General features: G+C 37.1%; 3 protein-coding genes across 3 annotated transcripts; 2 read left to right on the forward strand and 1 right to left on the reverse strand.

Annotated features, from left to right (window-relative positions):
* Nucleotides 1-474: 474 nt before the first annotated feature.
* hykk.2 (hydroxylysine kinase, tandem duplicate 2) lies at nt 475-6,275 on the forward strand. Its single transcript, XM_053512488.1, has 5 exons — nt 475-582; nt 2,823-3,131; nt 4,000-4,142; nt 4,401-4,581; nt 4,797-6,275. Exons 2-5 carry the CDS (start codon nt 2,825-2,827, stop codon nt 5,258-5,260), a joined length of 1,095 nt encoding a protein of 364 aa, XP_053368463.1. The 5' UTR covers nt 475-582; nt 2,823-2,824; the 3' UTR covers nt 5,261-6,275.
* Nucleotides 6,276-9,146: 2,871 nt separating this feature from the next.
* Nucleotides 9,147-11,670, forward strand: LOC128543245 (neuromedin-U receptor 1-like). The gene is made up of 3 exons (XM_053513609.1): nt 9,147-9,184; nt 10,638-10,921; nt 11,297-11,670. The coding sequence occupies exons 1-3, from the start codon at nt 9,147-9,149 to the stop codon at nt 11,668-11,670; spliced, it is 696 nt and encodes a 231-aa protein (XP_053369584.1).
* A 987-nt stretch (nt 11,671-12,657) lies between these two features.
* dynlt2b (dynein light chain Tctex-type 2B) lies at nt 12,658-16,863 on the reverse strand. Its single transcript, XM_053513796.1, has 5 exons — nt 16,782-16,863; nt 16,175-16,308; nt 15,835-15,904; nt 12,874-12,937; nt 12,658-12,756 (listed from the first exon to the last, which is right to left on the reverse strand). The coding sequence occupies exons 1-5, from the start codon at nt 16,838-16,840 to the stop codon at nt 12,709-12,711; spliced, it is 375 nt and encodes a 124-aa protein (XP_053369771.1). The 5' UTR covers nt 16,841-16,863; the 3' UTR covers nt 12,658-12,708.
* Nucleotides 16,864-17,077: the final 214 nt, after the last annotated feature.

A 17,077-nucleotide genomic window follows, 5' to 3' on the forward strand; every position in this document is an offset into this window, starting at 1 on the left:
CATTCAGGATTAGCTGGTTCCTCTCACCAAACAATTCACAATTGATCATTTTAATTAATAATCTTGTTCACCTAACAAGCGTTTTCAGACAGGGGAGGATCTTTTTACCTTGGAAGACTCAAATATGAGGAACACCAACTTACCTCAGACTTAAATAACCCAACTTTCAGACGTAATAGTTTTAAAGGCAAATGTTTGCCTTTTAATCACATATCTGTGCTTAATCACCTCACCCGCAGTTAAAAATAACTAGTTTAAAGTTGTTCGTTTCATTGCATTTATATTTAACCGCAATGACGCCACAACCTTAGCGACCCCTCCGGGCTCCTACGCGACTGTTGTAGTGTATATCATATGAATAGAGATCGGTGTAATGTCTCCCGAACTGGCAACCTGGAAATCTCTGTCCAGTTACCGCGAGCCGTCACTCCAAAGCATTCACCCTCCCACTCTCTCCACTCTCTCCATATATACTCCATTCCCGCCACATATACACACACACACACACACACACAATTTGTAACTTATATAACTCACCAGTAACTCACTAGTAAACTCTTCAGAGTTCATTTTTAGACGAAGGTAAGAAAAGTTTAATAATCACTGCAGCCACGTGAACCGTGCGCGCTCCCGCAAGATTCCAGTCGTGTTGTTGTTGTTGTTGTTATTATTATTATTATTATTATTATGTAATAGACTGTTTATTATTTCTCTCATTGTTGTAACACCGGTACCTGCGTCACAGTGACCGCTGTTTTAAAAGTAAAATAAACTCTTTTTATTAATGCATTTCGACAGGAGATTTGGGACTTTTAAATCCTAAACTGCTGTTTCTCTTTCCATCTGTATTGTTTAAACTATTCATAATTCTTCCTCTACTTTTTGACAAAATGTAATTCTACACGTTATTTAAAAATGTTCTGAATATTAGTGATGGGAAGTTCAAATCATTTTAGTGACTCAGTTCTTTGAAACTGGTTCATCAAAATGAACGGATCTTTTTTTGAGTCATTTCGTTCTTTTGATCAGAAATGAATAAAAATGTTGCGTTTTCAATAAAAATACCCCCAATACGTCTACATACACAAATTTTGGCTATAGTTTCAGTTATGAAAATATTACAATGCAACCAAGGATAAATTTAAAATAAACAGGATGAGCAGCTCATCATCATATCTTCCAATCTGAGTCGTTCGTTCTTTTAAATCTATTGCACCCCATAGTGTCTGTGGGAGTCACGTGTCAAAAGAGCACAAACGTTCAATACTGTTTGCTGTGTACTGCACTGCATAGCATCTATGGGAGTCACGTGTCAAAAGAACGAACGACTTGAGGCTCATTGCTGAGAATCGTTTAAAACTGTTTCCTGTATGTAACACTCGGACGTTTTGCGATGCTTTGCGCATGCGCGCCCAATAGAAAATGAACGAATCACTCTCCGAGACGACTCGTTCATCTGAGTCATGTTAAAGATTCGTTCAAAAAGAACGAATCGTTCATAAACGAGCCATCCACTGGAGACCATTTATCCACATCTGCACGCGCACATCCACACACTGAAAAAAAAAATTGCATACCACATAAGAAAACCTTTTAATGAAGCTTAATGAGTTATAATGTGAAGTACAATTTACAGTAGAAGACAGATGTAATAAATATGTATGGCATTCACGTGGTATCAATGTATAAAATCTGATCTGATCACTGGAGACACATTCTTAATGGCATGTCTGTCCCAGCAGTCTCTAGTGATTGCCCTAGGAATCAGAAGGGCTCAGGTTTAAACCGCAGCTCCTGCCAATGTTGGACCCTTGGGCAAAGCCCTCAAGTATCCATGTACAAAAAAAATGAAAGTTAATCTGGGTTATGGTGTTGGCTGTAAATGTAATTTATAATGGGGTATGGAAAATTATTTCTGCTGCACAAACTCAAATAGGCATCAGCATATTTCTTTTAGTAACATTATAAAATTTGGGTTGACACCCTTATCCAGATCAAAATTTATCTGATCATGTATCTGACAGTGGCAACTTGGTGGAGCCAGGCAGGGTTCAACCCTGGGATATTCAGATCAGTAGTCCACCACCTTATCCACCAAACTACCCCTGCCCTAATAACACTCAAGACATCTACTGTAACTGACATTGGAAGATTGCATTGTCTTAATCTTTATTAGATTAATTCTGAAACCATCTTTACTTCCTTTTTGTGTGTGTGTTTGCATGTGTGTGCGCGCGCTATTGCTTCCTACTTGTAATTCTAATGCATGGTATGTGCATTATTTGGACAATAACCTGGCAGTGCATTGTGGGAATTTTAGGAATTTTCTTTGTGGCATGGATTCAACATGGGAAAGCATTAAAAAAATTACACTATATAGTGACTAGGGTTCCAAAAATATAACAAACGAGAATAGAGTGTAGTGTTGGGGTAGAACAGAATCATGTCTTATGCAACTAAATATAGACATTTAATAATTGTGTACAATGTCTTCTCTGTGTACATGACTTAAAAGGATGTATGCTGTGATCAAAGAGACAGACAGACAGTAGCATTAGAAAGACAGAAAGATTAATGTACGCACTTGTCCTGTATTGGTTTGTATAGACTCCAGCAGGTGAGCAAGGATAAAACCTTCACATGTAAAAACTCAAAAAGACAATATTTGTGTAAACATTTGAAATAAACCGTTAATGTATTTTATATAACAGATTTTGCCGTGCCCTTTTTTATTTGTATTATTATTATTATTATTATTATTATTTCAGCTAAAAAGTCTTTTGGTCAGGTGTTTATGTTTTCTTATGTTGTTCTTCTTACAGTGATGTCAATAAAAAAAGAGTCCAAGCCAAATCTCAGCCATTCCCAGGTGACAGAAATTATTTCTCGTCTTTATGGGTTAACCGTGTCCACTATACGTCCTATGCCCAGTTACGATGATCAGAATTTCCACCTGGTGTGTGTGGATGCTGGTGAGTTTGTGCTGAAGGTTATGAACTCTTCAGACAGTGAGAACGTCAAACTGCTTGACCTTCAGACACACATCATGAACTTCCTGCAACAGAAAGGACTTCCAGCTCAGAAGGCTATGTGCACCATTAGGGGGGAGATGATGAGTCTGGAGGAGATTGGTATGTTGAAAACATTTACATTTACATTACCTTCTGTGTGCAACATTAGTTAACAATATCATAGAGTGTGCTAGCTGTTCTTTTTTTTTTTTTTTTGCTAATTTAGTCTTGCTCAATTCCCACCCAAAAATCTCCCCTCCCCATCATACAACAGCTACCAACCAGAAAGGGTGTGTATATACCAACATTTGCTGCTTCCAAGACATGTAATACTCGACAACTGCATCTTACAAAGTTGCTGCTCATGCTGTTTAACAGTTAAAATTAAACACTATCTGCCACCTAGTGAGCTAACAGATTAGATGATTGGCTAATATCTGTCTTGGTTCCTGCCTTGGATCCAGCCTCCTAGCCATTCCTCATTGTTTTTTTGACAGAGAGAGAGCTAGAGAGAGACTCCTGTTCCACACAGAGCACATGGTTAGTTTGTATGCTCTTGGACTTTCAAGTATTGAATGGCTTTGGCACTGGCAGAGTTTGAACTTGCAGTTTTTGTAATGTTATTCTGGTGAAGCAGCAGGGTGGTGTAGTGGTTAACACTGTGGTCCCACCGTCAGTTCTGTGTGAGTTTGCATCTCCTCCCTGTGATTGCTGATTTTTTTTTTTTTACCACAGTCTAAATACATGCAGAGTAGGCTAATTGGCATTTCCAAATTGCCCATAGTGTGTCTGCTTGTGCCCTGCGATGGATTGGGACCCCTCCGGGGCGTATCCTGACGTATCCCCTGGGATAGCTTTCAGGCTTCCCGCAACCCAGTAGGATAAGTGTTTGAGTAAGTGAGTTATGCTTATGTTGTTATACATACACAACAAATGTTTGTTTTAACAAATGATGTAATGATGATGATCTGCTCTGATTAATCCTTAGATTGTGGATATGGCCAGCAGAAATATCTTGTACGTTTGTTGACGTACATGCCTGGAACTCCAGTGGCCAAAATAACCTGCACCCCTCGGCTACTGTACGAAATTGGCAAATTGGGTGCCATGCTGGATCAGGTTTTACTGTTGGTGAGGCATCCACATTAACAACTGAGTTTATTTGCATTTTGATCTAAACGTTCTGATTTAAAATGTATGATTACCTAATAATAATTACATCTGACACAAACAGCAGAATAATATATACTGTAATAATTTATATAATATATAAAGAATGAACATAAATAGAAAAATAAGTAAAGAAAAAAACATTGGAATTATTATTAATATCTTAATGAAACCATATTAAATATTATGTTTTGTGGGTTTTTTTTTTCCTGAATGAAGATGAAGCATGAGAACCTCAGTGTTCTTCAGAGGGAGAATTTCATCTGGAGTTTGTCCTGCGTTCCTCTCATAAAGGATTATCTCCCTGTGATTGACGGTGATCCGATGCAGGTCATCATTAAAGGAGTTATTGATCAGTACCAAAATTATGTGGTACCAAAACTCCCTTTCTTCCGAAAATGTGAGTCAGGAGCAGGTGTACATTAGCAAGAGCATGTACAGTAAGGGTACAACAGAGAGACACTGCGGATGCTAATAGTTATCTTAGCCTCTATAAAAGCAGCATAACCTGTTTTACTTTATGTCTATGGCATTTTTAATTAACTTTGTTTTAGCTATTTTTCTGGTTTTAATAGATTTAAAATATCTTCCTGTTTTTTGGGGCATTTGTTGCAGGCATAATCCATGGAGATATGAATGACCACAACATTCTTGTGGAAAAGGATGGACCTTCAAGTTACAAGATCAGTGGGATTCTGGACTTCTGCGATATGAGCAGCGGGTATTTTGTGTTTGAGCTGGCAATCATGATCATGTACATGATGATTGAAAGTGCAAATCCGTTGGAGGTCGGGGGTCCATTGATCGCTGGGTTCGAGAGCCTCTGGCCTCTGACCAGTGATGAAAGAGATGCTTTGTATACACTGGTGCTAAGTCGACTCTCTCAGTCACTGGTGTTTGCACATTCTGCAGTCTTCCAGCAACCAGAAAACGCAGAGTATCTGATGATTACGGCAAAAAACGGGATTAGACTCCTCCAGCTTTTGTGGGACAAAGGAAAAGAGGAAGTAGAGAAAATATGGTTTGATAGAGCAGCAAACATCTCAAAAAATATCTCAATGCTAACTCCTAATTCCTAAAGTCTAAATACCAAATCCAGTGGAACCTTGGATTGCGAGTACCTAGGTCTGTGAGCGTTTTGCAAAATTAGCTAAATTTTAACTTCATAAATGAGTGAGGTCTTGATGTACAAGTAGTACTCATGCGCTTTGTCTGACGAGCGTCATGTGATCACAACTAAGCCAATGGTTCTTTTCTCTCATGCGCTGCGGGATTATGAGTAATCGTCTGCGATGCTCAGTTTCAGTGCATGTACTTATAGTCAACATCTGTGCGCACTGTTTATTATAAAATTGTGACCACATGTGTGCGCGCTTAAAGCAAAAGCAAGTGTCATTAGAGAGGTTCCTTGTTTAAAATTCCGTCTCAGTCTGTCAGAGAGCAGTGATTCATTAGAATGTGTTTGTGCACACATGCGTTTGTGTGCATTTATGTGAAAGTCATCCTACACAGTGGCCTTCTCCTCTCTCGTCTTACTTTAGCTTCACACACGCAGTGTGCACGCATAAACACACACACTAACGGAAACACTGCTCTGTCAAAGTTCTTTTCAAAGGTAAAGTGGAGGCTAATTTGTTTTATTTTTACTTTACATTTGTATTAATTCTAATGTTTGGTTGAGGTACAAATCATCTGATTTTCCATTATTTTTTACTTTGACATACGAGTGCTTTGATATACAAGCATGCTTCCAGAACATATTATGCTCGCAATACAAGGTTTATCTGTAAAAACTGCTAACCCCAGCGCTGCAGATGTTAATTTAACTACAGCAGTCCACATTCTGTACTGGAAAAAAGTGGGCTTGAGTAAGTGAATGTGGGCCTGGTTGTGCAAGTGTAAACCAGGATACTGTAGGTCGTTCTGTATATGGCTGTATTGTTGCTTAAATGAGAACAGGAATACATTTTATCTTGCTTTTGGTTTTCTGAATGAAAAGGCATTACGTTGTGATGTAATGTGTTCTATCTGTATGTTGGTTAATTAAACAGCACTGTAATTGAGTGATTTCTATAAAATATACAACTTCACTGATTTACTGTACAGTAGCTCAATTCTTTAACCTAGTTCTCTGGAGGAAAAGACAGAAATGTGTCCATGTGTGCAGGGTTATATTTACTCATCCTTGCAAACCATTCTGTTCCAGATTTCACATTGGCACCTTTCCAAAGTGAATTTGGAAATATAGAATATTTATCTCTAATAACACTTCTGTCCTAGGGCAGCCTGGTGAAAAACAGGCTGTTTGTGGAGGTGGAATTTTTGTCTGGCAGATTTATTTGCCATTGTTGACGATGTTGAGAAATGTGGTTGCTTCTGAAAGTTCAGTTACTTAAAAAAAATATAACATGAACTAGATGGCACCTAAATAATGTGAAAAGAAGAACACCAACACAACATTAAAGCAACATTTATTAATAGCACTGTTTTTATCTATAACTGAAACACATTTTTTAAATACTCATACAAGTTTTTTTTCTGCATCTATTTATTTATTGCAACTAATGCTAGTAAATTAATTGTTTACCAATGCCCCTAACTAAATATTTATCGCTTGGACATAACTAACTAAATCAATAAAACTAACTTATCCAAGACAAAAAAATTAAGACCTATGCCATTAACAACCCCAAGAAGTAGCTGAAAGAAAAAGAAAAAACTTTCATCAGCACTTTAAGCATGTCAAAGGTATCTGAAATCCATTCTGTGATACCAGACACCGTGTAGTTTGGAGGTTGTACGAATGCCATATTTTAGTACATTCATGTACATACTTAACAAAGCCGCATTATCTACTACAGTGTAGCTTTAGGTTGCTAACCGTTTTGCTAAACTGTACCTTTATTTCCGAGAGTGTATAGTACAGGTATATAAGTGGTTTGAAGCAGTTCCCCAGAGGGGAAAGGTCTAGTCTTTACTGTTAACCAGCTGATATAATGTCCTGATGAGAAAAAAGAAAGAAAAGAAAAATGTCAAAGGCATTAGGGTCACATTTTAGAAAAAAATCTTTTTGTAATATTATTAGTAAACCTAGTAAAATATGCAACACTTATGGCTTATGTTATGTTTGTTAAACTTCATATCCAGTTTTTCATGTCATAACCCAAAGTTAATGTGATTTTTATTTATTTATTTATTTGTTTATTTATTTATTTTGGCGAGAGAGGTGTTTTGCTAGTTCTCGGCACAGTACCAAAAGAAAAATTACAGCAAAAGTCAAAACACTGAACAGAACATAAATATGCCAATTAGGCAAATCAGTTTGCTGTAACTGATCGATTGGTACCTTGTGAATATTACCACTATAAAATTTGTCACGTACACCAATTATGCGATGAGGCCAAAGTTTACATGTTTAGACAGCTTATAAACCCGAGGGGTTTTCAAGGCAAACTGGGACATGCGGTAATATTTCGTATAAACAAAGGCATAAGGCCAGTTTAGCCCAAGCGCCGCTTATCTTTGTTTCTTGATTTTGGCAACACTATTTTCCCAGTCAGTCCCCTGCTCGCGAATCGGAGCAATAACGAGGGTAATTAACCCACACGTTAATAAAAAAAAAACGTGTTGTGCAAATGATCGAAAGGAAACCGATTGCACAAAAGTAATCATTATAAATCTTTTTCTTTAGTTTTTTTTTTTTCAGTGGAGACATCGCCCCCCAGCAAAACCCCGTCCTGGGTCATGAGTCCTGACCAATGAGAAGCCTCTGTTCTCTGTGTTGGTACAGACCAGACAGGCTAAAGGAGAGGAGGCTTATCCTCCTACACATGTTAGTTCGGGGCAACGAAATACAGTTAGCATCCAACCAGAAGTGCATTTTTACAGTGCAGAATAATTTGCATATATAAATATTATAAATGGGGTAGATAAATTACCATGGGTACAAATGACCAAATGATTACACAGTAGGTGGTGCAGTAAGGAAGGTATTGTATACCATGGTAAAGACTATATGTAAACATTATACAGTAAGGGAGGTAATATATGGCAAATGAGCAAATGATTAATAAGTGTAGTAGGAAGGTAACCGATAGAGTATACTATGATAAACAGTATACAGAGGAAGAGTAATGTACAGAGTCCAATGATTTTGTTGCTTACAGTGAAAAAGATATTGTATACTATAACAAATATAAATACATTACCATTCAAAAATTTGGGGTCACTTGCAAATTTCTTTGTTTTGGTTTAGTGATTTATTTTCTACATTCTACAACAATACTGGGGATTTCAAAACTATAAAATAACACATATGGAATTAGGTAATTACGTAACAAGAAAAATAACAGTTAGGCGTTATTTTAAGACACAGAGGTCAGCCTTTCTGTAATAGTTCTTGCAAGAACAGTATTGTCAAGTGCATTTGCAAAATCCGTCAAGCACCATAATGAAACTGGCTCTCATGAAGGCCATCCCAGGAGGACGAGACCAAAACCTACCTCTGCTGCAGACAAGAAGTTCATTTAGAGTTATCAGCCTGAAAAATTACCAATTTACAGCACCTCAGATTAGAGGTGTTATGAAGTCTTTACAGAGCATAAGTAGCAGACACAACTCACCATTAACTGTTCAAAGGAGATTAATGCACTTTTTGGATGCCTTCAGCATTCCTTTACAATGTAGAAAGAAATAAAAATCACGTGAACGGTAGTGTAGTTTGCATATGTATACCGTACACAGAACGTTATATACAGAAAGGGTAATAAACACTGCAATGTTTGAGTGCAATGAAGAAAGTTATATGGCATGATAAAACTATATGCATATGTATATATACAGAAAGGGTTATGTACAGTGAGTCCAATAGTTATAGATGAAGAAACATATTGTATACCATGCTTATGATATTGTAGTAGAGAAGATTATATACAGTACATGTGTGCAACTTGTTATTGAGAGTTTATGGTAAGTAGTGAGGGCAGCAATTTGGGTATTGCAAGGTAACGTATCCAGTCAGTGTGAATGTGCTAGAGTGGAGGCAGAGTTCAGTAAGGAAACAGCTGTGGGGAACAAGCTGTTCTTGAACCTGCTTGTCTTTGTCCGGAGGCTCCTGTAGCGCCTCCCAGAAGGCAGAAGGGCAAAGAGCCTATGAGTAGGTCCTTTGTGATATTGTGTGCTCTGCTGAGACACTGTTTCCTATAACTGTCCTCAGTCTTTGGAAGTAAAGCTCTTGGGCAGCGTTGGGCAGTTTTCACCACCCTCTAAAGCGCTTTCTGGTCCAACTCAGTGCAGGTCCCATACCAGACTGTGATATAGCTGGAGGTGAATCTGCAAATAATCAGATTTCTTTTTTAAGTTAGGTAATTAGGTTTGTACCATCCACCCAAAACATTACATCATTCATTCATTTATTCTCTTCTATACTGTATATCCTGTACAGGGTCACGGGTGCCTGGAGCCTATCACGTTATTAAGACTGGTTGGTGTTTATCTACGTACATGTGTGATTTAGCAGACAATTTTTTAAATCAGAATTTTTTTTACACACTCTGTTACACTCCTTTACTAAAAGATTGACACAAGAGATACAGTGTTTTTTAATATGAGCTAATAGGTCTACATTATATCTGATTATTTATATCATGCTAATTATTACTGATTAAATCACATTCAGCAAAAAGTCATAGATTATTTTAGATACACCTTTTAGATAAAAAATTTGAAGTGAGGTCATGAATTCTCTTTGCTGTTTTTTTCTGTTAAAATACTTTATTGAGATTGACATCATTTAACCTCATCAGACAATGTGATAAAATATGTTTAATTAATGCTGTTTCAGGATCACACAATCCTTGTTGTTATGGTAAAGCTAAACAAAGCTCCTGTCAGACTTAGAACTTCAGATTAAATTACATAAAGCATGAATAAAATATTTTTTTAAACCAGAGTACAGAGTTCATGTTGTATTTAACAAATTAATAATCATGAAACATTTCTGTTCCGATAGCACAATATGCACACTCTTATTCTCTGATGCTGTAACTCATTTATCGCTCTGGATCACAAAGAATTTAGTTCTGAATAATTCTATGGTGTTTTTACAACATTTTTTTTGTTTTTTGTCCATATACATGGAGATTTACCAATCTAAACCTTCATTGATATACTTGGTATGCCCATGTTTTGTTTTAATGACGATGTGCATTTGAGTTTGTGCAAAATCTTTTGATTAATTATAAATCAAATCCATTAGAATGTTGTCTAAACGTATTTCAGTAAAAAACAGTTTTGTATAAAGCAATACAAATATTACAAATTTCAAATGACAAATTTCCTTACATTTAAATATATGATATATGAATATAATTTATTTAAGATATTGAATATTTTATTTTAATTTTCTATCAGTCTGGTAAAAGTTATAAAGCCATTTCTAAAGCTTTGGGACTCCAGCGAACCACTGCCAAAACCGCATGGGCACGGAGAGGGGCCTGAGCTAAGCTCAGCTATATGTACGCTGGTAAAACCCCAGTGGATATATAACCTGATCACGCAGCTCAGCACACTCATTTTTTTTATCCTGCCCATGATGACCATCAGCACACTGTACCTGCTCATCGCCATCCAGCTGAAAAAGGAGAAGATGCTGCAGGCTAAAACAGAGTATGAGAACTATGGCCACAAGAAAACTATTTGTCAACCACGAACCCAAAGACAACAGGTCACTAAGATGCTGTGTGAGTAAAACATTTCCTGTGATCCATTCTTCTGTGAAGTGTTTCAGACCTTTGCAGTGTGTTTCACTCTCCCGTATTGTTTTATACACCCACAGCGTCTTTCGCTCTACACTGCAGTGAAGTCTATCTCACTTTTCTGTAATGTGTTACACACTCCTGTGATGCTTCTTACACTCAATCCTCTTTAGTGCGTTACACACTCTTGCTGCCTCTCACTCTTCTGTAGTGTCTGTCATTCAGCTATATTCTTTCACTCTCCCAGAGTGTTTTTTATTTACATGTATTTGGCTGAAGAAGCACTACATAGCTAATAAGTAATGGAACAGTACGGCCTCATGTTTAGCATTGTGTAGAATATAAATGTTTGTCTTACAGTTGTGTTGGTGGTGATGTTTGGGATCTGTTGGGCGCCGTTTTATACAGACCGCCTCATGTGGAGTTTCATGGATGAGTTCTCCAGTGTGAAAATGTTTCAGGTGTTCGAGTATGTCCACATCTTTTCAGCCGTGTTCTTCTATCTCAGCTCAGCTGTCAACCCTGTGCTCTACAACCTCATGTCCACCCGCTTCCGTGAGATGTTCAAGGATGTGATGTCTGTTCATAAACGAGCCTCTGCCCACAGGAAGTTCTCCCTGAGCATGACACGAGCCACTGTGCGTAGTGTACTGAGCGATGTTGCTAATGGCAACACCACCACTGATGGAGATTATGAGTTTTATGAATGTCATGAAAAAAGTCTGTCAGGATAGGCTCAAGGCCTCCGTGCACGATAAATGGTATAGAAAATGAATGAATGAATGTTATATACATTGATCAGCCACAACATTATTACCACCTAATATTGATTCTCAAAAATAAATAGCTGGTGATCAATATTGTTTAGTTCACCTGGCATTGGCGTTAATCTTATTCAATTCAATTCATCTATTATTTATAGATAGATTTTAACCCATGCCAATTATTGCAAAGCAGCATTACAGAATCAAAAAAGTATTGAAATTAGTTTTAAAAGTGTGAGGAAATACACCATATGGACATAAGAATTTGGCAAAACCTGCAATGGCATTGTATCCAAATACATAGACTTCAAAATGGAGCTTCCGCTGTTTTTGGAAGACTGTCTACAATATTTTGCAGTGTTTCTGCAGGAATTCATTCTGTAAAGCATTAATGAGGGCAGTCACTGATGCTGGACGAGAAGGCCTGGCTTGCAATTCCCGTTCCACTTCACCCCAAAGGTTCTGGATGGGGTTGAGGTCAGGAAAGTCTTGGTATGACTGGAAATGTTCATATAGGGTATTATTTATTATAATTATCAGTTATGTTATGGCTGATCGGCGTAATATATACAAATATTACTTCAGTAAATATCTTGTTGTTCCCTTGTAACCCAGTTATATTGTATTCTCACTCTGATGTGTTGGAGTAAATGTCTTGTTACTTTCACTCATGCATCGTCAGGATGTTGTCTTGCTTGTCTGCTTTCTGTAGCCTGAGAGATGTTTATGAAACTGTTCATGTCGTCAATCAAGTAAAAGTGTGAAGGTAAGCACAACAAAATAACAGGAAATAAAGGTCACTGTTTTAGTGTTTAAAAGCTCCTGGGAACACATTGCACTTTCATACCATTTATAAACTGTGTTGAAGTGCATGCAACTTTTCATGTGCTTTACTCCTGAGGCATCCACATTTTAAATGATTAATTCTAATACTTACTGATAAAAACTAAATAAATATCAAAAAACAATAATTCAGTTTTTATTTCTCATAAAAAAAGACATTCTGTTTTAATAATGATACACTCCAAATACAGCAGCCACACACGCTATACTGTCCTGTAGAACACACACACACACACACACACACACACACACACAAATACACAGTTACACATGTGAGGAAAAAACACAACAAAGCATATGTAAGTGTGTGTGTTTGTGTGAGTGTCTTACATTAATAAAAATGTCTTTAGCACAGCCATCAGTGTCTGAATCCCAGAAACAGCGAGACATCATCCTGAGTGCACACACACACACACACACACATTTTCTATTAATATATACAAAAAACATACAAAATGAACAAAAGTTTATATTATTAAAAAAATTAGAAGAATTAAATAATTATGGATCATCTTTATAAATTTGGCCCCAGCTCAGCATGCATTAAAGTAAAAACCTCTAAAACCTCTAATCCTATATGTATTACATAAGTAATCCAGAGTGTAACTGTAGTCTATGGACCTAATGGTTTCTTCAGTGACATACTGCCTGTCCATCTGTGTACTGTACTCACTTACACTGTTTCACACACCTCCTCCCTGCATCCTTCTTATTCATATGGCACTTTATTTAGTTCCTCTCAGCAGTTTGCATGTTACACTTCTATTATGCACTTCGGATGACACAGGACTAATAATCACCCTCATACATTTCAAGAAGGGCAAAAAAGAAGCCACTTCTTTGCAGGAAAGAATCATCAAGGAGAGACTGCAAAAGGGACAGGGCTTGGACTGCTGAGGATTGGGGTAAAGTAATTTTCTTTGATGAATGCCCTTTTAAATTGTTAAAAAAAAAAAAAAAAAAAAAAGCTTGTCCAGAGAAGAAACGGTAAACACTACACTCAGTCCTGTGTCATGCCAACAATAAAGCATCCTGAGACCATTGTACCTAAGAACACAGCCATGAATGATACAAAAACATGCTCTGAGAGCAACTTCAGCCAACCATCCAAGAACAGTATAGTGATGAACCATGACTTTTCCAGCATAGTGGAGCACTATAGTTGTCATAAGGCAAAATTTATAACTAAGTAGCCCTGGGAACAAAACATTGAAATTTTAGGTCCATGGACAAAAACTCCCCAGACCTTAATCCCATTGATTCTCAAGAGGTGAGAGGACAAACAAAAATCAGCAAATTCTCACAAACCCCAAGCACTGGTTAGGCAAGACTGGGCTGCCATCAGTCAGTTGATTGACAGCATGCCAAGGCAAATCAGGTCTTAAAAAATAGGTGAACACAGAGAATATTAACTCTGCATAAACTTAATGTAATTGTCAATAAAAGAATTTAAGCCTTATGAAATGCTTGTAAATATACTTAAGTATACAATAGTAACATCTGAAAAAAATATCTAAAAACACTAAAGCAGCAGACTTTGTAAAAGAACAATATTTGTGTCATTCTCAAAACATTTGGCAATGGCTGTATTTGGCTAAACAGAGATGTACTGTACTTGACGCTGCAGCCACCAGAGGGCACTACAGCACCTTATGAGACTGAACTACAGCTATTAAAAGGTACAACACGTCATTAAAAATTCTCCAAATAACATGGACAATGATAGAGCATGCTAAAAATCATTGTTTAAGCGAGAACCTCGCTTAAGCGAGAACCTCAAATCATTGTTTAAGCGAGAACCTCAAAACAAGTCAATTTATTGCGTGGCTAAACCTGCTTGGAGCGCAGCCAGGTATCTCTCCTGGTAATAAGGAATAAAAACACTTCAGTTTCATAAAACTAGTAACAAGGATGACAGCAAATCCAAAATAAAGACTGGAAGTGCTTTTCTAATCTGGATTAATTTATTATTGGTGTTGGGAATGAAACATTAGCAAGGATACTCCTGAACACGTATGTAAACATAATCTCTATATAAGTAACTTCAACTTATCATGCATAAAACGAGAGGCCACCATTCCTATATGAAACCATTCATGTACATATGCACCATGAACCCACAATTTCAGAAGAGATTTTCAGTAGGTTGCATTCCCGCCATTTGTAGGTCTCATTCACCCTTACTACCCGTCCATTTCAAGCTGATTGTCCATTCCAGCCTTTCTTAAAAATATCAAATTATTCCTGCCCTGATCTTGTCTTGTCTTTGGCTTAAGCAATTCATACAAATTTAATTGAAGTGATTGCATTGATTACAACAGGACTTGTCAGTTTTGACAAACTTATGCAAGGTCACAACATTTATTTTCACCCAGAGTTTATTAATATTTAGTTGAGGTCTGGAATTGAGGACAGAAGAGTCAAAATTCTTCTCCAGCACAACCCAAAGCCTTTCACTTGGGTTAAGGACAGGACTCTTTGGTGGCCAATATATGTGTGAAAATGATTCCTCAACCACTCCCAGGACCACTAACAATTTGAGCCTAATGAATCTTGCCATTGCTGTCCTGTATTATGCCTGTGTCATCAAGGAAGAAAGGCTCTATAAATGTGATAACCGGGTAATTGAGTGCATTCAAGTCATATGCTGAGTCTGGACTCAGGAGATCACATGGCCATTTTCCTTTGCTCCAAAATCTGATCTTTATGCTCTCAAATTTTTATTTAAGCCTTATACAATAACACAATAATATATTTGTCATGCCATTGGGATGTCTTCCGATATAGTTGTTTAAGAAATGAGAAGCTACTTAATACATCAGTTAGGGTTAAAAGGATTGCTTAAGCGGAAACCTATTGATTATTGCAATATTTATCCAGCTAAATGCTTTAAAATATTTGGTTATTTAAACCTGATTAGTGACTTTTACTTAGCCAGGAACTGCGTAGGTGGACAACATAGTGCCGTTCGTGTGTATTTTGAAGAGAAAAAGGGGGGTCATCATCTTGCAAAAATTTTGTACCAGAATATATGCAGTTGATATAGAGGGGACTGTGTGTCTGTGCCTCTTATCCATGCAGGACCAAAACAAGCGAATCAAAAGCTGGGTCACCCCAAACATACACTTGTGCACTTGAAACATGCACATTCTCCATATAAGTGTGTTTGGAAATGGGATATTGCAAAATAAAAAATGAAAAAATCGTTTTACCCTGACAGAACTAATTTAACAAAATCCTACCTAATGTACCTTCAAAGTAATATGTGTATGTGTGTGTGGGTTTTCTTACTTCACACCCTGCCCCCTCTGTTCTCCGATCACCACCTGCACCACCAGTTTGTATCTGTCCAACTCCAGAGCTGTATACACATGAGCACACATAAGCACACAGACAGACGCACATAAAATGTGAGCAACTTCAGTGTAATTAAATTTGCGTGTCTTGCCAGCTTAAATGAAAAGAAAAAAATATCGACATGAGTTAAAAATATTATATTGTTGTATTATTTATGTACAAAGTGGAAAGTTGTCAAAGTAAACTATATAAATTATATTTAGAATTTAGTCCTGTAAACTAGTGATGGAGTTAGAATAGGAGATAGTCATGGTGTTAGTGTTAGAGCGCTGACCTTTAACACGGTGTTTAATGGCTTCAGCCAGTGTTCGTGTTAGTAACGGTGCTGCCACAGGATCATACTCAACTCCTGATAAGTTCTCTCTCAGGATCTCTCTAATACACTCCCTCACCACCGACACCTTGAACCTGCAACACACAAATACACACACACACACACACACACACACAGACACACCATATTAACAGTACTGAATGCTGGGTGAAGTGACAGAAACACACTAGAATAGTGTAATTTTAGTGATCTGGTCTGATAACTAACTATAAAAATTAGTGGTGTGTTTAAACGCACACATACATACATACATACATACACACCTATAACTCACTTACTGCCTTTAGCAATATGTACCCCGGTTCAGCCACTTTGCTCAAATTAGTTATTCAAAGAATTAATTTAAGTCGCCACTGTGGAAATATCGCGATATTCTGCGAGAACACCTTCCGAGAGAACACGTTTTAGTTTCGGAAACATTCCTATACATTTATAGCGAGCTTGAAATATATTCAGTTACAATTCTGTCTTATTCTCTTAAGAGCCGAATAATTTTCGGAATAAATACATTTTGCATTAAATAACAGTAGACGTGAGAGTTCTTTACCTTTTTTGATAATTGGGTCTGATGAGAAAAGTGTTGGCAATCTGCTCCGACTCGGTCATTGTTAAAGCGGAAACGTATACAAACCGCCGTTACTATAGCAACTGCCAGAATTTCACTTCCGGAGTCAAGCCCAAAACGGAAGTGAATTCCTTCATTCACTCACTCATGGGATATTCGTGATTTTAAAAACTTATTCGTGTTATTAAGATTTTATAATATACAATTCAGACCATAATTTCTCAATTATGTAGCCATTAAAGAATTAAGTTATTTATTATTTACTATTAACAAATTAA

This window comes from Clarias gariepinus, chromosome 15 (genome assembly GCF_024256425.1).
Source record: "Clarias gariepinus isolate MV-2021 ecotype Netherlands chromosome 15, CGAR_prim_01v2, whole genome shotgun sequence".
NCBI classification, from domain to species: domain Eukaryota; kingdom Metazoa; phylum Chordata; class Actinopteri; order Siluriformes; family Clariidae; genus Clarias; species Clarias gariepinus.